The following is a 24573-nucleotide window of genomic DNA, read 5'->3' on the forward strand; positions in this document are numbered from 1 at the left end:
TCAAACTCGAACACTGTGATCGACCAAACATAAACAAAGCCGTTGTAAACAAAGTTTACCATTTTACGTAAGTCAGTTCTTGGCGCGTTTACCTCAGCATTGGTGTCCTTAATCAACGAAGAACGAAGAAGCATCCACGATTCGTCATTTGTAATGTGGTTGATTTCAAATCTTGTTCAAAGTTAACATCATCCTGGTATATATGAAAGGAGTACACATAAGAGAGGGAATGATTTTGTTCTTCAGTGCTACTGTGGAGTCTAGAGAATGTAAAAATAGTGGGGGCGAATAGTTTGAAGTATCATATTTTGTAATAAATGATGGTAATGATAGTAGTGAAGGTTATGTACAGTTGATATAAAAGTAGATAGAACGCTTATAAAATCCTAAGTCGTTGAGATGCTTATTATGGCTATAATAACTTAAATTCATGTTATTATGGATCATTAGCCACTAGGTTATCTGTTTATTTACAGTCAGCAGCCTAATCCTGATAGTCATGTTTGACTGAAGTACTGAATAGTATTAAGTCTTAGCAGTTGGGGAGATTAGGTAAGGTTGTTGTAGGTTTTTATTGTTTTCTATTATTGCAAAAGATTGAATTGTGGTGTGGTAGATTGGTTGAAACGTAATACTTTAAAGGAGGTTTGGGCATCTGGAAAGAATGCAAGCCTGGGGGGTATACAAGGAGAGTATATAATAGTACGATTAATGAGGTTTGTGTTAGAGGAAGACCACCTGCAACATGGGGAAATAGAGTGGAAGAGTATACTGGAGGATGAGAAATAGTTGAAGAATTAATGAAATGGTGTATAAAAGCAAGGCATATAAAGTCAGGGATAAGTGGAGACATTTGATGTGGCCTCCCCCTTGCACATCAGATAGATTGATGGACAGTACTTGATTTCATTTAATGATATATAAAGCAGTGGTTATCAAACTGGAATCTCAGGCTTAATATCAAGGGTCATTTAACTGGGATTATTGATTGAATAATGATGGTTTACTTTGCCTGGACCTGGCTGAGTTGCCATTTGATATCTTACTGGGGATGTATTTGATTTTACCTTGGATTTTGATGTGGATTATATACTGGTATTCATTTTATCACAATGTAGATATTTATGACTTTATTGTATTTATGTGTAATTTTACCTTATAATTTCATTGTGGGAAGTGGAAAAGTCTGAAATCTTTCAGTTATCCTTGTATCACTGAGGCAGGAAGAAGTCATGCATGCTTTGAGAAAGTGTTGAGCATTTACTATATTTTTTTTATACACAACCATGTAGCCTTTCATACTGAGGTAATATAACACTTGTTTGCTGATGATACAGTGCTGGTGGCTGATTCAGGTAAGAAACTGCAGAAGTTGCTGACTGAGATTAGTGAAGTGTGTGAAAGAAGAAAGCTGAGAGTAAGTGTGAATAAGAGCAAGGTTATTAGGTTCAGTAGAGCTGAGGGACAAGTTAATTAGGAGGTAAGTTTGAATGGAGAAAAACTGGAGGAAGTGAAGTGTTTTGAATATCTGGGAGTGGATTTAGCAGCAGATGGAACCATGGGAGCAGAAGTGTGTCACAGGGTGGGGTAGGGGTCGAAGGTTCTTGGAGTGTTGAAGAATGTGTAGAAGGTGAGAATGTTATCTTGGAGAGCAAAAATGGATATGTTTAAAGGAATAGTGGTTCCAACAATGTTATATGGATGTGAGGCGTGGGCTAAAGATAGAGTTGTGTGAAGGAAGGTGGATGTTTGAGGACAATATGTTGTGTGAGGTGGTTTGATTAAGTAATGATAGGGTAAGAGAGATGTGTGGTAATGAAAAGAGTGTGGTTGAGAGAGCAGAAGAGCGTTTTGAAATGGTTTGGTCACATGGAGAGAATGAGTGAGGAAAGATTGACAAAGAGGATATACTTGTCAGAGGTGGAGGGAACGAGGAGAAGTGGGAGACCAAATTGGAGGTGGAGAGATGTATATGTGTATATATATATATATATATATATATATATATAATTTGTATATATATTTGTGAATCTCTCTCTCTCTCTCTCTCTCTCTCTCTCTCTCTCTGTCTGTGCCAACTGATATTCAAAACTTTCCAGATGGTTTAGAGAATAAATGAAATCTGATTTGAATTCAACTCCCACTACATTACCAGGATTAAGCAATCATTTTGTTGTATTTACAGAATTTCACTGCTTGGCTTGCACAGTGCTGAGGATTTGTAAGCAACATAGCAATGTCTGTTGTTGGTAAAACCCAACCAAAAAAAATCAAACTTGATGATGAATCTCTTGAAATCCATCCTCGTCTACAGAAGGAGAGAGAAAAGGTGAAAGCTTTTGTTTCACTATGGCTGTTGGTAATGTAAAAAAGATGTCCTAAACTTGAATATTGCTTATAGATGTTGAAGGAGTAAATTAGTTGCAACATTGCCTTATCTTTTGTTAAATATATGGAGAATGTGGGTTTTGTGTATTTGAGTTCTGTAAACCTAAATATGTCTCACCCTTCTTACCTTCTTGAGGTAGCATGAGAAACAAATGAGGAAGTCTCTATACTTATCCTCTGTCTAACAGTGCTAGCTCCCTACCATCCACTGCCAAGCTGCACAGACTATTTCCTGGTTTACTTTGAGTGATTCATATTCCCTTGTTCAGTCCACTGGCAGCACATTACCCTGGTATACAACATTGACCCAATTCATTGTATCCCATGCACATCTTTTGCCCTTCAGAATGTTTAGGCTGTGATATCCCAGAACATGCTTCACCCCATCCTTCCATCCCCATCTGGGTTCTCTTCTTCCCCCTCTCCCTCCCTCCACTTCTGACACAGATCATCTTACTCAGTCTTTGTTCTCTCATTTTGATTTATCCACACCATTTTGGCACTTGGTCAGCTGTTTCAAACATACTCTGATTACTTTTACATTGTCATTTCATACATGATCAACCTTCCTCTCACTACATGTTATACTCATGCATTTTCTTTACAACATGTTCACCCTCTTCTTTCTTTTGCATTCAGGGCCTAAGATTCACATCAATAGAACACTGCTGTAACTGTTATAGCTTCAGTCGTACCCATCTTTGAACAGATGCCATCCTTCCACACACTTCTGGTTGCATCCAGGATCTGAGTACCCTTTTTTACTTTATGACTTACTTCCTTACCTTCCCTTGAATAATCTGGGAAAGACTCCTTAGAAGTTAAAGGTTCCATTACTTGAAGTACAGCATGTATTTTTGTCTGTAATGTTTTATAGTCTTTAGAAAGGACCAGAGATTTAACTACTCTCCTTATGCTTTTCTGAGCGATCTAAACTCCATAAAAATCAAACTTAGGAGTCTAATTTTGAATAATACTTATTTTCAATCAATAGGAGGCTGAAAATATAACGGAGTTTAAATTCAACAAAAAACGTGTGAAGATGATGAGCGAGGCAGATGAAGTTCCGGACTGTGATGGAATTGTATATTGGATGTTTCGTGATCAAAGAGTGCAAGGTTTGTTTTGATTGAGAATTGTAGTCATTAGAATCTTTAGAATTAAAAGAAATGTAGATGCTTTTTAATAGATTTTCTTACTTTTGAAATACTGGCAGTAGAATGGAATACTAAGATAGCATCATTAACATTTATATTTCATTTCCAAGATAACTGGGCATTACTATTTGCTCAGCGCCTTGCATTGAAGTCCAAAGTGTCGCTGCATGTTGTGTTCTGCCTGGTTCCAAAGTTTCTTGATTCTACAATTCGCCATTATCACTTCATGCTCAAAGGTAATTTCTCCTAGATGTTGTCTACATGATATTAGAAAAACACTTGTAAAATTTCACTCAAAATTTCATGTATATGTTTTCTGTATTTTGTTTTCTTGGGTTTCCATGAAACACTATAGATGTTTAAAATCCATAGATATTCTTGTTTCCATACATATTTGATACCTTTCTTTTCTTTCTTTTTCTTTCATACTATTCGCCATTTCCCGCCTCAGCGAGGTAGCGTTAAGAACAGAGGACTGGGCCTCTGAGGAAACATCCTCATCCGGCCCCCTTCTCTGTTCCTTCCTTTGGGGGGAAAAAAAAAAAAAAAGAAATGAGAGGGGAAGATTTCCAGCACCCCGCTCCCTTCCCTTTTAGTCGCCTTCTACGACACGCAGGGAATACGTGGGAAGTATTCTTTCTCCCCTATCCCCAGGGATATATTCTCTAGTATCTGAGAATATACTTCCTACCAACATTTTTTTTTTCTACATTGGAGGCTCCAGTCAGACACAAAAGTCCACATCAAGTCTGGGCCTTAATTGACATGTAGAGGGGATTATGAAAGGGAAAAAGAAGGGACAAGGAAAAGTATTTAAGAATTCTGGAGGAAGTGAAAAACATATCTTTTAAAGATATCTTAGGTCTTAGTTATTGGGAAAGACATGAGAAGGTAGAGAGTTCCAAAGCTTTGAGGTGTAGGAAAAAACACAGTTATCAAAATGGCCCTCCCTTTAGTTGTCAGTGGCCACAGATAATCATGTAATGCAGCAGCTGCTGAGTATAACGTGGTGTAGCCAGTGATGGGGGCACAAACCAAAGTGTTACCTATAGAAGAGGAGAAGTGGACCGTGATTGAGGTGTAGGGCAAGCAGGTCAAATTTTGAGGTTATCCTTGGAGAGTTTATAAGTCAGACTGCTTTCGACTTATTTCTGTCAAGCAAGGATGCTGAGCTAGAACCACCCCCAGATGTGAAAGCAATTCTTTATTCAAGGACAAATCAACCCTTTATATAAACAGAGCAACTGTTCAGAAGAAAAGAAATTTCGACATTTAAACACTCCCAGTTTCAGAGGCAGACTGATTTATTTCTGTAATGTGGGGGTTTCTAAGATAGAGTGAATTTTACAGTAATACCAAGTATGTTTACCGAGTTAGGTGTTGGAATTGTAGAAATGTCAAAAGTAGAGGCAAGATTGTTTGTAAGGACTTTTCGTAGAGAAATGAACAGAAACTGGGTCTTGGAGGCATTAAACTTAACTAGATCTCATCTACCCCACTGAGATATTCTGTCCAAGTCTGAGTCTATTTAGGAAGTTGTGTTGAGATGAAATGCAGATCAAGTGAGAGAAGTAGGATCAGAACTGAAGGATGTGGATGAATACAGTGTTGAGTCATCAGTGTACGAGTGCCCCTGGTTATTTGTGGAAGAGAGGAAATCGTTGATAAAAAGGAGAAAAGTGTTGGGACAGGACAGAACCATGAGGGGCACCGCTGTTGATGAAGAAAGGGTTGGAGGCTGATCCATGAACCTACTATAGAGATAGATTAGCCAGAGAGGAAACTAGATATGTGTGAGCAAAGTGAGGAAGGGAAGCCAAAAGAGGGAAGTTCAGAGATGAGACCCTAATGCCAATGACCAGGGAGGTATATTACCAGTAATACCTGCCTGGGTATTGGGAGGGTTTGTGATGGTTGCTTAGTGAACCAGCACTTCAATAGTTGTTCTCTGACCCTGGTGGCTGTCTTTTTTCTGCCTCACCCAAATGTTGACTACTGGCATTTTGTCCACAAACATACAATCTTTCCTTGTCATACATAACACTTGACAACACAGCTCATTCTTTGTAGCTAATGATTTTCATGCAATGAGCACTGTGCACTAGTCCTGCCTTTTAGTAAAATGGTAGGAATAATGATAGAAGTAGCAGGCAGGAACATTAAGGCTGGAACATTAGGTAGAAGTTGTAGGTAAGACCATGGTAGGCTGGAGAATTAGGTAGAAAAAGTCAGTTGGAACTTTTAGTAGGAGCATCTGCAAACATATGCTATAGTTACCCTCTGCCAGTGACCTGTTAAGGGTGAGGTGAGGCATGAAAGGCTAGGAAGGGGCACTGGAGTTCACTAGTTTTGGAAACTATTGCTGTGGCCACCCCCTTTAGGGAGTTCCAGGTGGGAACAGGCATCAGAGATATAGATAGATAGGATGGCTGTTGAAAGATGGTGAATGCCAGTTTGTTACCCCTGAAAAGTTAGAGGGTTAGAAATTTCTTAACTCCTTGTGACCCACTGCTTATGTCTGTTACTCAAGGGGCTCCACCTCAAAGAGAAAAGGTTTGTCATACTTCATAACTTTTTTGATTCAGGAGTTACACCTACTCAGGTGTTTCCAGACTTTGCCTGCATAAGGTTACACACTAGTGAAAAGTCACCTTGAGTGAGTCTGTATCATTGGGAATACAGACTCATCAGAAAGCTTCACACTCCAAAGGAGTCCATCATTTCTCTCCTACTGGAAGTAATGCAACCTTGGGCCTTTTCTTAGAATGGGGTCCTAGGGCAATTATGAATGAAAAATAGAGAAACGTCTGCTCGTGAATGTGATTTTAAACAAGTATGTTTTTATGAAACACAGTTATCATTTTACTTATTTTGAATTTATTTGTTCTCAGGATTGGAAGAAGTTGAGAGTGAATGCCAGATGCTGAACATTGAGTTCCATCTTCTCTTGGGTGAAGCTAAGGATGTTCTTCCAAAGTTCATTGAAAAGCATCATATAGGAGGTTTAGTAGCAGATTTTTCTCCACTTCGTCTTCCACGACAGTGGGTAGAGGACGTAAAGAAAGCTATTCCTGAAACCATCCCAATGTGTAGGGTAAATGTATAATTCTATTTGATTTATATATAAATATGCATTCCTTGTGTGTCGTAGAAGGCGACTAAAATGGGAGGGGGCGGGGGGCTGGAAATCCTCCCCTCTCATTTTTAATTTTCTGAAAGAAGGAACAGAGAATGGGGCCAAGTGAGGATTTCCTTCAAAGGCTCAGTCCTCTGCTCTTAACACTACCTCACTAATGTGGGAAATGGCAAATAGTATTAAACAAAAAAAATATATATATATATATGTGTGATGTCTCCATGGTTGTTTAATTTGTTTATGGATGGGGTTGTTAGGGAGGTGAATGCAAGAGTTTTGGAAAGAGGGGCAAGTATGAAGTCTGTTGGGGATGAGAGAGCTTGGGAAGTGAGTCAGTTGTTGTTCGCTGATGATACAGCGCTGGTGGCTGATTCATGTGAGAAACTGCAGAAGCTGGTGACTGAGTTTGGTAAAGTGTGTGAAAGAAGAAAGTTAAGAGTAAATGTGAATAAGAGCAAGGTTATTAGGTACAGTAGGGTTGAGGGTCAAGTCAATTGGGAAGTAAGTTTGAATGGAGAAAAACTGGAGGAAGTAAAGTGTTTTAGATATCTGGGAGTGGATCTGGCAGCGGATGGAACCATGGAAGTGGAAGTGGATCATAGGGTGGGGGAGGGGGCGAAAATTCTGGGAGCCTTGAAGAATGTGTGGAAGTCGAGAACATTATCTCGGAAAGCAAAAATGGGTTTGTTTGAAGGAGTAGTGGTTCCAACAATGTTGTATGGTTGCGAGGCGTGGGCTATGGATAGAGTTGTGCGCAGGAGGATGGATGTGCTGGAAATGAGATGTTTGAGGACACTGTGTGGTGTGAGGTGGTTTGATCGAGTAAGTAACGTAAGGGTAAGAGAGATGTGTGGAAATAAAAAGAGCGTGGTTGAGAGAGCAGAAGAGGGTGTTTTGAAATGGTTTGGGCACATGGAGAGAATGAGTGAGGAAAGATTGACCAAGAGGATATATGTGTCGGAGGTGGAGGGAACGAGAAGTGGGAGACCAAATTGGAGGTGGAAAGATGGAGTGAAAAAAATTTTGAGTGATCGGGGCCTGAACTTGCAGGAGGGTGAAAGGTGGGCAAGGAATAGAGTGAATTGGATCGATGTGGTATACCGGGGTTGACATGCTGTCAGTGGATTGAATCAGGGCATGTGAAGTGTCTGGGGTAAACCATGGAAAGTTGTGTGGGGCCTGGATGTGGAAAGGGAGCTGTGGTTTCGGGCATTATTGCATGACAGCTAGAGACTGAGTGTGAACGAATGGGGCCTTTGTTGTCTTTTCCTAGCGCTACCTCGCACACATGAGGGGGAGGGGGATGGTATTCCATGTGTGGCGAGGTGGCGATGGGAATGAATAAAGGCAGACAGTGTGAATTGTGTGCATGGGTATATATGTATGTGTCTGTGTGTGTATATATATGTGTACTTTGAGATGTATAGGTAAGTATATTTGCGTGTTTGGACGTGCATGTATATACATTGTGTATGGGGTTGGGTTGGGCCATTTCTTTCGTCTGTTTCCTTGCGCTACCTCGCAAACGCGGGGGACAGCGACAAAAAAAAAAAATCTGCATAAATTTAGATATATGTTTGCCTCTTCCATAATTACTACTAGGAGTGCCTTGGAGAGGCATATTATTGATTATTTCAAGTATGATTTTGGATATGATATATTTTGCAAAGAAAGCCATAGTTAACATATAATTGTGACAAGTTATGCAGGATTAAAGTTGGATGATTTCATAAATTAATTTACTGTTGAAAGTAAAAAAGTTGGGCTGGTAGATTTTTGAGATCTCATGATCAGGGAAACAGTTATATTACACAAGATCATGGTATTTACTTGACACTGGACTCTTTCATAGATTTATTACATTACAGTTATACTGATTGTTTAATAGGAAACCAGATCCCAGACAGGCCCCCAGTTGTTTTAACTGTCACCTAGAGGTTCATTTTAATAACAAGAAACACTCCTGTGATCTACTGTTGCATGCTCTCATAACATTATGGACGGAAGGGGAACTGACATGAGTGCATAGCTTTTATACTTGTCATGATTAATACCAAATAGACATTACATGTAAGGTGATGTTTACAAGGAAGGGTGACACATGCAAAAATCACACAACCTTACACAAATACCAAGGAATAATGGGGAAACAGATCTTGAGTTCACAGTGGGGGAAAATGTAGAGACAGGTTTACCACCTGATCTGGGCTCTATGAGCTGACTGTTCCAAGCTAAACTGAATTTCCGAGTCATTTTCGGTGTTTTAAACCTTGTACTGGAAAGACCGCGATGAACTGAATACTCTTTGGAGAACACCAGCCCCTTAAAGGGTTAAGGACAGACAAGGGAGCTAGTGCCAGAAGTAGTTGTGTCCTGGGTATTACAGTTAACAGTCTCATGATGAGGGTTGAGACGTCCTTTTTAACGAGAACAAAACTCTTGCACTCCAGAGTGGTTGGTTCCCATGTACCTAATCAGGGTAGGTTGTTTTCCTCACACTTGGTCAGGGTTTATTGGTCCAATGTTCACTGCTGAAACAATTAATGGGTTCTTTATGAATACTGGTTGCCAACTTGTAGGGGGTTTAAAGTTAGGCCTCTTATGGATACATGATCTACTTGGAAGATATGGTGATCATGGCCTGTCAGTCACTGGGGAAAGGCAATTAGCCAATGTCTGGGGTTAATGTTTTGCAGTTGACTCACTAGGGCTATTAGGCCTATGACGCTTGGTTATGTACACAGCAAAACTTTTTCCCTTTGAATATTGTGTTCAGTATCTTGAAAATATCATGAAAGGATATCACAATATATAAAATGTATCATCTTTAAATGTTGATTTTTAACTGCTGTACTGTTGATAAAGCTTGATCATCTTCAGGTTGATGCACACAATATTGTTCCATGTTGGGTTGCTTCAGATAAACAGGAGTACTCAGCTAAAACTATTCGTAAAAAGATCCATGATAAGCTTCCGGAATTTCTCACAAAATATCCCCCTGTTGGAAAACACCCTTATGAGAGCCAATATAAAGCAAAGGTAAGATTATGGAATGAAGAAATGAGAATAGTTTTACGATTAGTATTTCCAGTAGTTGCAGACTCTATCTTTTAATGACAGGCCTTAAAATTCAGGGCTCTCACTGTCACATGTAAAGTTAAGTGATATACTCTACTCCACTCCACTGGTAGAAATGAGATCTTGAACACTATCTCAGATGGCCTGTTTATTGATTTTGCTCATTTTTGAATGCATGTATTGGTTTTAAAATAGGGATATAAATAGATGTATTTGGATGAGTAGGTTTTAAAACGGATATAAAATAGATATATGTGGATGAGTAGGTAAGATGGTTAGTAAACATTATTGGATTACACAATACCTAATAGGTATGCAAAAAGAGAGACTTTTAGATGTGAATGTGCTGAGGGGGTAGTTGACAGGATGTCTCATCATTACCTGATAGAGGTGAGGGTGAAGATTTGGCGAGGTTTTTGGAAAATAGTCAGTGATATGGGTGAGAAGAGGGTGGTGAAAGCAAGCTTGGAAAAGAGACTTGTTTGAAGATATATCATGAAAGATTGACTGTGGAATAGCAAAAGTTGGGACTTTATGAAACTAGGGGAATGAAAGAAGAATGGGAGGTATTCAGGGATGAAATGCTGGCATAAGTGAAAGAAGTGTGTGGCTTGCAGAAGGAGGAAAGTGAGCAGGTGAGAAAGGGTATTGATTGGTGGGATGAGAAAGTAAAGTTGCTAGTAAAAGTGTGAAAGGAGGTATATGGCCAGTACTTGTACGGAAGGACTGCGCACCTTGCCTCGTACCTTCAAAGCCTCTTTCATTCCTCCTTGGTTTCCCTCTTTTCCTTGTTCCCTCCACTTCTAACAGCTATACCTTCTTAGTCATCATCCTCTCACCCATCTTTTCCATATGTCCCAACTATTTCTGCACATCCTTTTCACTTCTTTCATACTCCTCCTTTTGCTTCTCCAATTCTCACATCCTATCATTTCTCATTCAGTCAACTTCCTCACACTGCACACTGTTTTCAAACCTCATTTCCAACACATTCAGCATAGCCCTTACATTTTGGTCTAAGCCCCATGCCTTACATCCATACAGCACCAGATGAATTATTATACCATCAAGTTTACCCTTATTTGCCTTTAAAGATAGTGACCTTTCTTTCTACACATTCATCAATATCCCAAGAGCTTTGCCTGCTCACACACCCTGTTGCTTACTTAAGCTCCTGTGGTTCCATCCACCAAATCCACTCCCAGGTATTAAAACACTGCACCTCCTACAGGTTGTCATATTTCAAACTCACATGCCAAATAACCTGTCTCTTTTCACTGTTAAACCCATGAACTTACTTTTAATCTCATGTACTCTCTACTTTCTCCTTTCACACACACTCCAAAATTCAGACATTATCATTTGCAGTTTCTCACTCAAATCTCCTACCAGCTCCCAATCATTGGAAAACAACTAAACCATCTTCTTGGACCCCAGTACATAGATATATATATATATATATATTCAGATATTTACTTATATTTACATGATTACATGTTTTAACATTTATGAATTATATATGATTATACTTAATCGCTGTCTCCCGCATCAGTGAGGTAGTGCCAGGAAACAGACGAAGAATGGCCCATCCACTCATATACACACATATATACGTAAATGCCCATACTCGCACATATACATATTCATATCATCATATATATATATATATATATATATATATATATATATATATATATATATATATATATATATATATATATATATGATGATATGAATATGTATATGTGCGAGTATGGGCATTTACGTATATATGTGTGTATATCCCTGGGGATAGGGGAGAAAGAATACTTCCCACGTATTCCCTGCGTGTCGTAGAAGGCGACTAAAAGGGGAGGGAGCGGGGGGCTGGAAATCCTCCCCTCTCGTTTTTTTTTTTTAATTTTCCAAAAGAAGGAACAGAGAATTGGGCCAGGTGAGGGATATTCCCTCAAAGGGCCAGTCCTCTGTTCTTAACGCTACCTCACTAATGCGGGAAATAGCGAATAGTTTGAAAGAAAGAAAAGATATATATATATATATATATATATATATATATATATATATATATATATATATATATATTCCCATTTCAGAAAGTTAATACAAGGAGGGGAGGATTTCCGGCCCCCCGCTCCCGTCCCCTCTAGTCGCTTTCTACGACACGCGAGGAATACGTGGGAAGTATTCTTTCACCCCTATCCCCAGGGATAATATACATATGTATATACACACACACACACACACACACACACACACACACACACACACACACGCGCACACACACACACACACACACACATACATATATATACATATGAAAAATGTAAGACACAATTTAGAAAACAAACTTTTAGCTTGAAATGAATGAAAAAATGAACGTCACATAACGGTTCAACCTCTGGCTATGGAAAAGGAAATGTACAATTTATTCACACAAACGTCAATAGCAGTTCTCATCAATTTCACCACTGAATCAATAAGCTTCAATGTCTAAGCTACATTTTTCTCCAACTTCACTATTTTCTTGTCAAAACACCATGCATGAAAACTATCACTCCAGTAACACAACTATAAACATTTACTTCCCCTTTAAAAAGTTCTGGGGAAGTCTGTCTCGATACACTGCGGCGAGGCGAGGCGACGCTGACACAATCACTGTCACAATATCACTTCTGCCTCCTTCCAAGCGTTGTTTCAGGGAATAATTCCGGGTTTTCAGAAAAGAAGAGTTAATGTTGGGGTGAAGAAGGTGGTGAGAGTAAGTGAGCTTGGGAAGGAGACCTGTGTGAAGAAGTATCAGGAGAGACTGTGTACAGAATGGAAAAAGGTGAGAACAATGGAAGTAAGGGGAGTGGGGGAGGAATGGGATGTATTTAGGGAATCAGTGATGGATTGCGCAAAAGATGCTTGTGGCATGAGAAGAGTGGGAGGTGGGCTGTTTAGAAAGGGTAGTGAGTGGTGGGATGAAGAAGTAAGAGTATTAGTGAAAGAGAAGAGAGAGGCATTTGGACGATTTTTGCAGGGAAAAAATGCAATTGAGTGGGAGAAGTATAAAAGAAAGAGACAGGAGGTCAAGAGAAAGGTGCAAGAGGTGAAAAAAAGGGCAAATGAGAGTTGGGGTGAGAGACTATCAGTAAATTTTAGGGAGAATAAAAAGATGTTCTGGAAGGAGGTAAATAGGGTGCGTAAGACAAGGGAGCAAATGGGAACTTCAGTGAAGGGCGTAAATGGGGAGGTGATAACAAGTAGTGGTGATGTGAGAAGGAGATGGAATGAGTATTTTGAAGGTTTGTTGAATGTGTCTGATGACAGAGTGGCAGATATAGGGTGTTTGGGTCGAGGTGGTGTGCAAAGTGAGAGGGTTAGGGAAAATGATTTGGTAAACAGAGAAGAGGTAGTAAAAGCTTTGCGGAAGATGAAAGCCGGCAAGGCAGCAGGTTTGGATGGTATTGCAGTGGAATTTATTAAAAAAGGGGGTGACTGTATTGTTGACTGGTTGGTAAGGTTATTTAATGTATGTATGACTCATGGTGAGGTGCCTGAGGATTGGCGGAATGCGTGCATAGTGCCATTGTACAAAGGCAAAGGGGATAAGAGTGAGTGCTCAAATTACAGAGGTATAAGTTTGTTGAGTATTCCTGGTAAATTATATGGGAGGGTATTGATTGAGAGGGTGAAGGCATGTACAGAGCATCAGATTGGGGAAGAGCAGTGTGGTTTCAGAAGTGGTAGAGGATGTGTGGATCAGGTGTTTGCTTTGAAGAATGTATGTGAGAAATACTTAGAAAAGCAAATGGATTTGTATGTAGCATTTATGGATCTGGAGAAGGCATATGATAGAGTTGATAGAGATGCTCTGTGGAAGGTATTAAGAATATTTGGTGTGGGAGGCAAGTTGTTAGAAGCAGTGAAAAGTTTTTATCGAGGATGTAAGGCATGTGTACGTGTAGGAAGAGAGGAAAGTGATTGGTTCTCAGTGAATGTAGGTTTGCGGCAGGGGTGTGTGATGTCTCCATGGTTGTTTAATTTGTTTATGGATGGGGTTGTTAGGGAGGTAAATGCAAGAGTCTTGGAAAGAGGGGCAAGTATGAAGTCTGTTGGGGATGAGAGAGCTTGGGAAGTGAGTCAGTTGTTGTTCGCTGATGATACAGCGCTGGTGGCGGATTCATGTGAGAAACTGCAGAAGCTGGTGACGGAGTTTGGTAAAGTGTGTGGAAGAAGAAAGTTAAGAGTAAATGTGAATAAGAGCAAGGTTATTAGGTACAGTAGGGTTGAGGGTCAAGTCAATTGGGAGGTGAGTTTGAATGGTGAAAAACTGGAGGAAGTGAAGTGTTTTAGATATCTGGGAGTGGATCTGTCAGCGGATGGAACCATGGAAGCGGAAGTGGATCATAGGGTGGGGGAGGGGGCGAAAATTTTGGGAGCCTTGAAAAATGTGTGGAAGTCGAGAACATTATCCCGGAAAGCAAAAATGGGTATGTTTGAAGGAATAGTAGTTCCAACAATGTTGTATGGTTGCGAGGCGTGGGCTATGGATAGAGTTGTGCGCAGGAGGATGGATGTGCTGGAAATGAGATGTTTGAGGACAATGTGTGGTGTGAGGTGGTTTGATCGAGTAAGTAACGTAAGGGTAAGAGAGAGGTGTGGAAATAAAAAGAGCGTGGTTGAGAGAGCAGAAGAGAGTGTTTTAAAATGGTTTGGGCACATGGAGAGAATGAGTGAGGAAAGATTGACCAAGAGGATATATGTGTCGGAGGTGGAGGGAACGAGGAGAAGAGGGAGACCAAATTGGAGGTGGAAAGATGGAGTGAAAAAGATTTTGTGTGATCGGGGCCTGAACATGCAGGAGGGTGAAAGGAGGGCAAGGAATAGAGTGAATTGGAGCGATGTGGTATACAGGGGTTGACGTGCTGTCAGTGGATTGAATCAAGGCATGTGAAGCGTCCGGGGTAAACCATGGAAAGCTGTGTAGGTATGTATATTTGTGTGTGTGGACGTGTGTATGTACATGTGTATGGGGGGGGTTGGGCCATTTCTTTCGTCTGTTTCCTTGCGCTACCTCGCAATACGCGGGAGACAGCGACAAAGTATAAAAAAAAAAAAAAAAAAAAATATATATATATATATATATATATATATATATATATATATATATATATATATATATATATATATATTATCCCTGGGGATAGGGGAGAAAGAATACTTCCCACGTATTCCCTGCGTGTCGTAGAAGGCGACTAAAAGGGAAGGGAGCGGGGGGCTGGAAATCCTCCCCTCTCATTTTTTTATTTTAATTTTCCAAAAGAAGGAACAGAGAAGGGGGCCAGGTGAGGGTATTCCCTCAAAGGCCCAGTCCTCTGTTCTTAACGCTACCTCGTTATCGCGGGAAATGGCGAATAGTATGAAAAAAAAAAATATATATATATATATATATATATATACATACACATACACAGACATATACATATATACTTTTTTTCTTCTAAACTATTCGCCATTTCCCGCGTTAGCGAGGTAGCATTAAGAACAGAGGACTGGGCCTTTTTTGGAATATCCTCATCTGGCCCCACTCTGTTCCTTCTTTTGGAAAATTAAAAAAAAAACGAGAGGGGAGGATTTCCAGCCCCCCGCTCCCTCCCCTTTTAGTCACCTTCTATGACATGCAGGGAATGTGTGGGAAGTATTCTTCATCCCCTATCCCCAGGGATAATGACATATATACAGATGTACATATTTATACTTGCTTGCCTTCATCCATTCCTGGCACTACCCTGCCTTATAAGAAACAGCATCACTACCCCCTGCTTCAGCGAGGTAGTGCCAGGAAAACAGACAAAAAAAAAAAAAGCACATTTGTTCACTCAATCCCTAACTGTCATGTGTAATGCACCAAAGCCTATTGACATCCAGGCCCCACTGATCTTTCCATGGTTTACCCCAGATGTTTCATATGCGCTGGCTCAATCCATTGACAGCACGTCGACCCCGGTATACTACATCATCCCAGTTCACTCTATTCCATGCATGCCTCTCACCCTCCTGCATGTTCAGGCCCCTATCACTCAAAATCCCCTTCACTCCATCCCTCCACCTCCAATTTGGTCTCCTGCTTCTCCTAGTTCCCTTCACCTCTGACTCATATATCCTCTTTGTTCAATCTTTCCTCTCATTCTCTCCATATTTCCAAACCATTTCAACACACCCATTTCTGCTTAGAATATGTTAAGACTTTAGGATTGTTCTCACAGAGTGGTAGTCTTTGAAATAAGTGCCTTTAAAGACCAAGGCAAAACTTAGTAGCCATACATATATTATCAGGGTATTCAAAATAAGCTGTGAATGCAGTGCTTCACATGATAGCTCCTGGCACTTACCTGTTATATGTAAGTCTGCATAAGAGGACTTACACCTTTTAAGGGTCAAGGATTTACCATATATGGTATATTTTAGTATTGACAGTGAAAGTCTACCTTTTAGCCTGTGGACTGGACTGCTGCTGAGAATAGCTTGGAGGTTGAAATGACTGTAAAACCTGTTGAATGGGCAGTTCCTGGGACACACGCAGGACTAGATACCCTGAATGAATTCTGTCTGAAACGTCTTCGTAAATATGCCAACCATCGGAATGATCCAAATGTGAAGGCAATCAGTGATCTCTCCCCTTGGCTGCATTTTGGTAGGTTACAAAGGAATGTATGTGATATACAAAAGTTTAGATGTATACCTCATGTAGAGTTTATTGAATATAGTTACTGTCTCTTTTTTTTCTGAGCATGTCTGAACATAGTTACTGTAAGCATTTTCTGAATCTAGTAGCGAAATTTTGCAAATTGTGACCTTTATTTGTGGGTTTAAGGGGAAGATAGGGGAACAGATAAAGTTGCTGCAGAAGCAGGTAATAAATAGTAAGAAGACATGGTGGAATGATGTTGAGAATCTTTAGAAAGCCATTCCATAGAGTCCTATGTGATAGCTTTGTGTTTAGGGAGAACATTTAGAGAACCTCTTGCCATGTTTAGACATAAGATCTTACCTTTTTTCACAATCTCTTGATCAGTTTTAATTAACGAAAACCCCAGTTTGGGCTAAATATGAAATTATTAAATATGGAAAGAGCCTTCTTTCATCCACTCTTGTAAGTTTTCATTAACAGAGTGCAGAGAGCTTCATGCCTTGCTCATTTGATTCCCATTAGAGACACTATGGACTTAATCAGGATTACCAAGAGGATCTTTATTTGTACACCCTGGTCCTTCAAGTCTACTTTGGTGTAGTGCATATCTCTACATGGATTTAGGATACATTTTTTTGGCTCAAGCTAGGCTTTATGGAAGAATGCATGATTTGAGAAGATTGTCTTTACCTTAGTCTTCTTCAGAAATCTTTTGTTGGGCAAAATATAATTGAATGATCTTTGACATTTTTCATTTACCTATGTCAAACAGACCTTAGTTTAGATGTTGTGGATTTACACTGTGGGGCTCTAGGGATCCCTTCTTCAGGAGAATCAGTTTCCAGGATTCATCCAATTCACCACTTTGCTTTAGTGTTAGTCTGAACTTAAAGTCTTTTATATCTAACCCACCTCCTTCATGTTGATATGCTCTCATGCTCATGGGCAGACTGTAGAGGACAAAAATGTGGGTTTTGAATACTGAAAAGCCTTTTCTTTTGAAGACTTTCCTGTGAGCAATTTTCTTTTTTTCTTTCAACACCAGCCTTCCCCTCCTTTCTGAAAATCTTTTCTTGTACCATCAGTTATCCTTGGTTGGTGCTTACAATCGATGAGTCATGATCACCAAGCAGCTGGTAGGAGGTGGGTCAGTGACATCTGCCTTGTGGTCATTGCTGATTGACTGAGCAATGACCACTTTGGGTTGTTTGTAAAGTGTGATTGTGAGGAAGAGTCCAGACTTGTATATTCCCAGGAATTGGTCATATGCTATGGGACACTTCCTTGGAGAAAAAAGTTTCTTCAGTTTTCAAAACTTACATAATTAGGTATCCTCTGTTATGGTTGGTCAAACAACACTTATATATTCAGATTTCCTCTGTTGATGGTTGGTCAGACAAAACTTACATAGCAAGGAATCCTGTCTTAACAAAAATTGCATTGCTATTGATTGACCTAAATTTATCATATCCCATACTTTGTTGTGATAAGAACTGCTTCACAAATTATTGACTCAACTTTATTATCAAATTCTAGTACCATAAGAAATGGTTGCATAACTGAAAAGTGAAGCCTACAACAGAGGAAATATGATAATTCAAGTAGTTAAGGAAAAGTAAAAAGTTAATATTAGAGTGGCATGAAAAGATAATAGTTATAGAAATTGAGAATATATGGATGACAATAACTTTAAGTTATGTGGCAACCTTTTAGATTGGATCCGTGTAATTTTTTTTAATAGAATTAGAACCATTATTAGTAGGTAAACAAGAGATTTAATCATTCTTTTCACAACCATTTATCTTACCATAATTATGTTGCATTTACATATAATGTTATTTATCAGTTCTTATGCATAGAATTTATATTCTTTTCACCTTTATAGGTCAGATTTCAGCCCAGAGATGTGTTCTGGAGGTAAAGAGATATAAAAAACAACTTGTTGATGGAGTAAATGGTTTTATTGAGGAGACAGTAATTCGACGTGAACTGTCAGAAAATTTCTGTTACTACCAGAAGAATTACGATCGTATTGATGGAGCATATAAATGGGCTATCACAACTTTAAATGATCACAAGTAAGTGCTTACACAGATAAGTTTTTAAGATGTTGGTGAAAGTTTTTAAGATGTTGGTGACTGTTATTGATTGGTCAGTTAGGATTTTCATCGTAATGATAATGGTGAGGTGCCTGAAGATTGATGGAATGCTATTATATATATACATGGGGGACAAAGGTAAATGTTCATAGTATAGATATATAAGGTAAGTTGTAACGGATAGTGTGGTTTTTAAGAGGGTGATGCCTTGCACAGAAAATGGGTAGAGACAATGCGATTTCAGGAATCCTTGAGATTATGAGGATCAGTTGCTTTCTTTGAAGAATTTGTATGAAAGAACTTTGAGAAACAGAAGGATTTGTATGTGGATTTTATGGATCTGGACAAAGCATATGATAGGGCTGATAGAGATTCTTTATGGAAGATATTGTGACTACATGGTATGGGAGGAAGCTATTTGAAGTAGTGAGGAGTTTTTATCAAGAGAATGAGATGTTTGTGGAAGTAGGTAGAGACGAAGGTGAGAGGTTCCAAGTGATGGTGGGTCTGTGGCAGGGATGTGTGATGTCATCATGGCTGTTTAATTTGTATATAGATGGGGTGGATAGGAAGACGAATGAGAGGGTTTTGAGGGAAGGGGTATGTCTGCAGTCTGTCAGGGATGGAGTAGCTTGGGATTTAAGTCAGTTACAGTTTGCTGATGACACTTCTGGTGACATATTCTGGTGAGAAACAGCAGAAGTTGGTTTCTGAGTTTAGTAGAGTGTGAAAGGAGAGAGTAAGTATGAATAACAGTAAGGTTATTAGGCTTAACAGTGGAAAGAGACATGTTAGTTGAAGTGCAATTTTGACTGGAGAAAGCTAAGAGGAATTAAAGAGTTTTAGATACCTGGGAGTGGAAATGACAGCAAATAGAACTGTGGGAGCTGAAATGAGCCATGGGGTGGTTGAGGAGGTGAAGGTCCTGGGTGCAACAAGGAATGTGTGGAAAGAGAGGTCACCATCTGGGAGAGCAAAGATGGTTGTCTTTAAAGGTATAGTCATACCAGAAGTATTGTATTGATGCGAGGCTGTGGCAGAAGACAATGTGTTGGAAATGTAATTTTTGAGGGCTATAAATGGTGTGAGGAGATTTGATTAAGAAATGATAGGGCATGAGAGGTGCAGTAATAAGAGCGTGGTTGAGAGAGCTAAAGAGGATGTTCTGAAATGATTAGGACATATAGAGATAAAGAGAGAAGTTGACACAGAGGGTATATACATTGGAAGTGGAGGGGAGAATAAGGGGAAACTGAATTGGAGATGGAAGGATGGAGTGGAAAAGGTTCTGAGTGCTTGGGACTTGAACGTGCAAGAAGGTCTAAGACATGCACGGGATAGAAGGAATTAAAGTGGTTTGGCATTCAGGGTGAAATACGCTGTTAGTGGACTGTACCATGGCATGTGAAGTGGTAGGGATAACCACCGAAAGGTCTGTGAGGCCTGTTTGTGGATCTGGGGCAATGGTTTCAGGACATTACACCTGACAACATGAGAATGGATGTGAGCAAAAGAGGCCATTTCTTGATCTGTTCCAGTTGCAACCTTGCGAACTTGGGAAATGCCAAACAGGCATAAAACAGTATAGGTATTTATTGCATTATAGGACAGTCATTAATGAACAAATACACAAAAAAAGGTGAATGAGCTGAAACAGTCATAAATTAAGATTGTTTATAAATTTATATTGGCCAGTTGTCTTTAGATGCTGCACCCAGGGTTCACTGTGCAGATGATGGCCAGACCCCTGTTAGGACTCTCAAAGTTTTGCAAAATAAAGGAGATTTATGTGGAATATTAATATAGAATATCAAAAATGCCTTGCAGAGATGGCAGTAGCAAAACTGTTGATGATACCAATGAGACAAAACATTGATTAGTCCAATATGTTGCAAGTGAGAATTCACCTTTGGTGAGGATATATTGTTTTTGGTGGACAGAAAGGAGTAGTCTTTTTGCTCTTAAGGAGTCCCTCATTTCCATGATCCTTTGTAGAGCTGAAGCTGCTGGATCCCCATATAAGGGGTTTTAAGGCTATGTAGCAATAAGGTACAATAATATCCCTTTTGTTTCAGCTTTAATTCTAAATATAGTTGACAATTTTTTTGCCCTTTGGGGTTCACCATAATCAGAACAGAAAAGTGTGGTGTTGATGTTTACTTTGATGCTGTTACTGAATCCAGTCATTCTCTTAGTATATAACTAGCATTACAGTCACAACAACCTTCCAATCCATTATTACATCACCGCCTTTCATGTGCTCACATTTCGTGCTTAATTCATTAAAGTACCACATCTCTCACTTCTTGTTGCAGTAATAATAAATCTTTATGTTTGTGAAAATTATTAGATTTATTCTTTTACAGGAAAGACAAAAGGGCTTACCTTTACTCAAGGGAAACATTTATTGAAGCCAGAACCCATGACGATCTATGGAATTCAGCTCAGGTTAGTTTCATTTGCATTTATGTTGAGTAAACATTCACACAACAAAGAGTGGAATGACATTGTTTCACCCACTTTTTTTTTTTCCAAAAAACACCTTACCTGTGCAATTTCTGTCCTGCTAAGGAAAGGGTGAATTATTGGGATATATATGAATAATAATGAGATAGTTGTTGTACATGTGGCACCGTCCTTGCTGTGACTGCAGACAGGAGACAGAGAAGACCACTTTTTTTATAGTATACATCTGAGTGTTGTGTTAGTGAGAAATACTGATCCCATCTTTCAAAAGTGTGCAAGTAAAGGCAGCAACAGCAGCAGGAATGGCAGGGATGGGGAGTGAGGTCATTTACTTGGGAGCTTTCCATATCAATGGTAGAAGGAGGTAGATGAGAACTTTCAGTATTTGTTGATAGAAGGTCTGAGTTATCTAGAATAGGAGGAACCCATTTATTAGGAAAGGGATTGGAGAAGAGAAATGAGCAAGAGCACAAGTTGTGGGAGGGATTGGAAATGGGCATTAAGAACACTTGGACTTAGATATGTTTCTTAGTACTGAACTTTTATTTCCCCATAACTCTCTTTAATGAATCTCAATCCAGGTCATTATCTTTGTTTTTCAGAATGTCACCATTCTAAGTAACATGCATTTGGACTACCCCTTTGCTTATATTTATGTGTAGCAGCTCTTATTCTGTATAATTCATCAAGAAATTTCAATAGCGTGATCTAAAAAAAGAAGTTATCTGATAATTTGCATAATCGTTCATTTTGTACATGGAATAGAATTTATGCATGCTTCAAAGAAGTAATGATTAAGTCATATTATTTTGGTTGTATATGTATTATCCTATTATTAATGTATACTTTGACAGATTCAGCTTGTGAAAGAGGGAAAGATTCATGGATTTATGCGTATGTACTGGGCTAAAAAAATTTTGGAATGGACAGCCTCCCCTGAAGAAGCCTTGAAGACAGCAATATTTCTCAATGACACATACAGTCTTGATGGTAATGATCCAAATGGATATGTTGGTAAGTTTATTGTCTTTTGTGATTTACATTTCATTCATATATGAAAGTACATAAATTTGTGGAAGTACCACTTAATAGATATTAAACTTACATCATGTTAAGATTAAGTGCCCTGAAGTAACCAGTTACCTTTATTCTTTTCTCTCCCATGTGTTCAGAAATTGGGGGAAAGCTTCTATTCTGTTAAGACTTCCTTTCTTTATGCAAATAAGAGTTTGTTTTACTTATTTATTAATCAAACTAGCATGTAGAATACTGAAGCAAGTTTTAAAGTTTCTGGTGGATTGTTGTACTGTGAAGGTATGAAGAAACTAACCATAATGGTTAGGTTTTTAGCACAGAAAGGTTGGAGAAAAAGACTTTTATAAAAAAAAAAGTTTTGTATCAGCTTGCATAAAGACCATAGAAATTGTGAGCAATGGCCCTCAAGGCCAACTGTTGAAAAACTGAAATCTATGGTCATTTCTGAATTGAAAGAATACCATGAAGCTGTTGTAACTCTCAACTGTAAAAGATGGCTTATGTTGGCTGTTAAGGCCAAGCTTTGGTACTCTTGGATCCTGCCTTTGATCCTGAGGTACCTTCATTAAAATTTAAGGGTGATAGGTCAGCTATTTTGAATGAAATGTATTCTATAAAACTTTTGAAAAGTGGACTTTGGTGGCCTCAAAATGGCCTTAGAGGCTGATATGTGGTACCTTGAAGCCCTGCCAAGATTATGAAGTATGTACTATCAAAATGAATTTACAAACACATGATAATCTGTGTTAGATTTACTTTTTCTAAGTGTACATTTATTTTTCCTATTTTGAATTCTTTGATGGTACTTTGTACACATGACAAGTAAGTGTAAAATGATGAGAGTTTATCATTTCAGTTTAGTGAATTATCATATTTGATATAACATCAGATTGTGTTATATCACCAAGCTCGTATAAATTTTTTTTTGGATGCGAAGTGTGGGCCCTAAATGAAAAAGTGAAAAAGAGGATGTATGTCTTGGAATGAAATTGTTAAGGAAAATTTGTGGTATGAGGAGAGTTGACTGAATTAGAAATGAGAGGGTAATAGAGAGAGGTGGAAGCCATTTCTCATGCAAAACTCATGTATCCAGTTTTTCCTGTTTAGACTTGTCTGCAACTTGCATGCTCTTTCATTCTTGATTTATTCCTCTTATTCACGCATATGAACCTTATCTCTTGTTATAAGCAATTGAAGGTACATAGGTTTCTTTCAAGACTACATGCATCATCTGTGTCAGACTATTTACAGAGATAGGGTCCCTAGTCCCAGCTGCATTTTTATTAAAAGGCAGCAATGTGTAGTTTTTTGTGGTAGAATTTTTCCCTGCCACCTTTCAGTTTTTCATCATTTATTGTTTGATTTGTGTTTAGGTTTCTTATTGTTTTCATTTTAAGTTATATTTTGATGAAAATTGCTCTGTTTACATTTGTTTAGATTTTTTTTTTTACTTATTTTTATATTGCTTTAATGGGCAATATATAAAAATATCAGGACATATCAAAAATAAACCATGACAGTAAAATTGAAGTAATATAGTATCAAATGACAAAGGATTATGACTGTAGTATATAATTTAAGATAGGAGTAGCAGTTGGAAAATGCCACTTCCTGAGTTAATTCTTTTTCTTTTTAAAGTGACTGCACATGGAAACCACTTCTGTTGCAAAGTAGTATAAAGTTTCAATGATATTATAAAACCGATCAAGGCATTTATATGTCAAATACCCTCATGAATGATAAGGATCACAGGATATACATCTGCGGATGTTTTCTGTCACCTTTACTTTTTCACACCATTTTTTATTTCAAGGTATACATGGTCAGCTTGCTATTAGTGGTTATGTTCACCTCAAGCAGTGGATATGGGCTCTTGCAAATGGGTATCCAGGTTCCACTTTCCCATGGGGATATTTTCTTTGATGAAGTTGTATGGAGTAGAGGATAACCTCTTTAACTACTTCCAAGTATTATGCTTATAGACTCCTTGATTCATCAGAAAGTCAGTGTGTTGATAATTGGTTTTACATTCAGTAGGTTAAATTCTGCATATTAGAAGAATACAGGCAAAGATGCTGATTAGAATAAGGCTAATGAAACATTATTATTTCATTTGATTTCAAAATATCTTAATCACTTTTTTCTTTGTAGGATGTATGTGGTCAATTTGTGGCATCCATGACCAAGGCTGGGGTGAAAGACCTATTTTTGGCAAGATTCGCTACATGAATTATGATGGTTGCAAAAGAAAGTTCAAGATAGATTCATATATTGCACAGTATGGGGGGAAGAAACATAAGTATAGTCCTCCCAGTTAGACTGTTTTGACCATTCAGTACATAAAGAATCTCAGGTTATTGTTGAGTATAACGGTATTCAACAAAAGTTTTTGATCAGGGAATTATTTGTTTATCTTTAGAAATGATGTATGATTCTTGATAATAAATGTACAACATTTTCTTTCATAGTCATGTTGTCTTGTGGTTTCTTACTCAGTATGTAGTATTTTGTTATTAGGAAATAAAGGATAAAATATTT

At 38.6% G+C, this 24573-nt stretch overlaps 1 protein-coding gene across 6 annotated transcripts; it reads left to right on the forward strand.

Moving 5' to 3' along the window:
- On the forward strand, positions 1 to 24573 carry LOC139764527 (deoxyribodipyrimidine photo-lyase-like). Of its 6 annotated transcripts, none has more exons than XM_071691205.1 (11): positions 1 to 67; positions 2186 to 2329; positions 3383 to 3506; positions 3656 to 3781; positions 6437 to 6639; positions 9562 to 9720; positions 16240 to 16438; positions 18321 to 18513; positions 20901 to 20982; positions 21855 to 22014; positions 24187 to 24573. In XM_071691205.1, the coding sequence occupies exons 2-11, from the start codon at positions 2237 to 2239 to the stop codon at positions 24351 to 24353; spliced, it is 1506 nt and encodes a 501-aa protein (XP_071547306.1). In that variant the 5' UTR covers positions 1 to 67; positions 2186 to 2236; the 3' UTR covers positions 24354 to 24573. The 6 variants fall into 6 exon arrangements, with proteins under 6 accessions (XP_071547306.1, XP_071547301.1, XP_071547308.1 ...); XM_071691200.1 differs by having other exon boundaries at positions 36 to 150; XM_071691204.1 differs by having other exon boundaries at positions 39 to 158.

Source organism: Panulirus ornatus, chromosome 50, assembly GCF_036320965.1.
Source record: "Panulirus ornatus isolate Po-2019 chromosome 50, ASM3632096v1, whole genome shotgun sequence".
NCBI lineage: Eukaryota > Metazoa > Arthropoda > Malacostraca > Decapoda > Palinuridae > Panulirus > Panulirus ornatus.

Bases quoted from the DNA above. Each gene is read 5' to 3' on its own strand.
- LOC139764527 (XM_071691205.1), top strand. From the start codon at position 2,237: ATGTCTGTTGTTGGTAAAACCCAACCAAAAAAAATCAAACTTGATGAT. The intron at 3,507-3,655 runs GTTTGTTTTGAT...TTCATTTCCAAG, and splicing joins TCGTGATCAAAGAGTGCAAG to ATAACTGGGCATTACTATTT. The intron at 20,983-21,854 runs GTTAGTTTCATT...ATACTTTGACAG, and splicing joins ATCTATGGAATTCAGCTCAG to ATTCAGCTTGTGAAAGAGGG.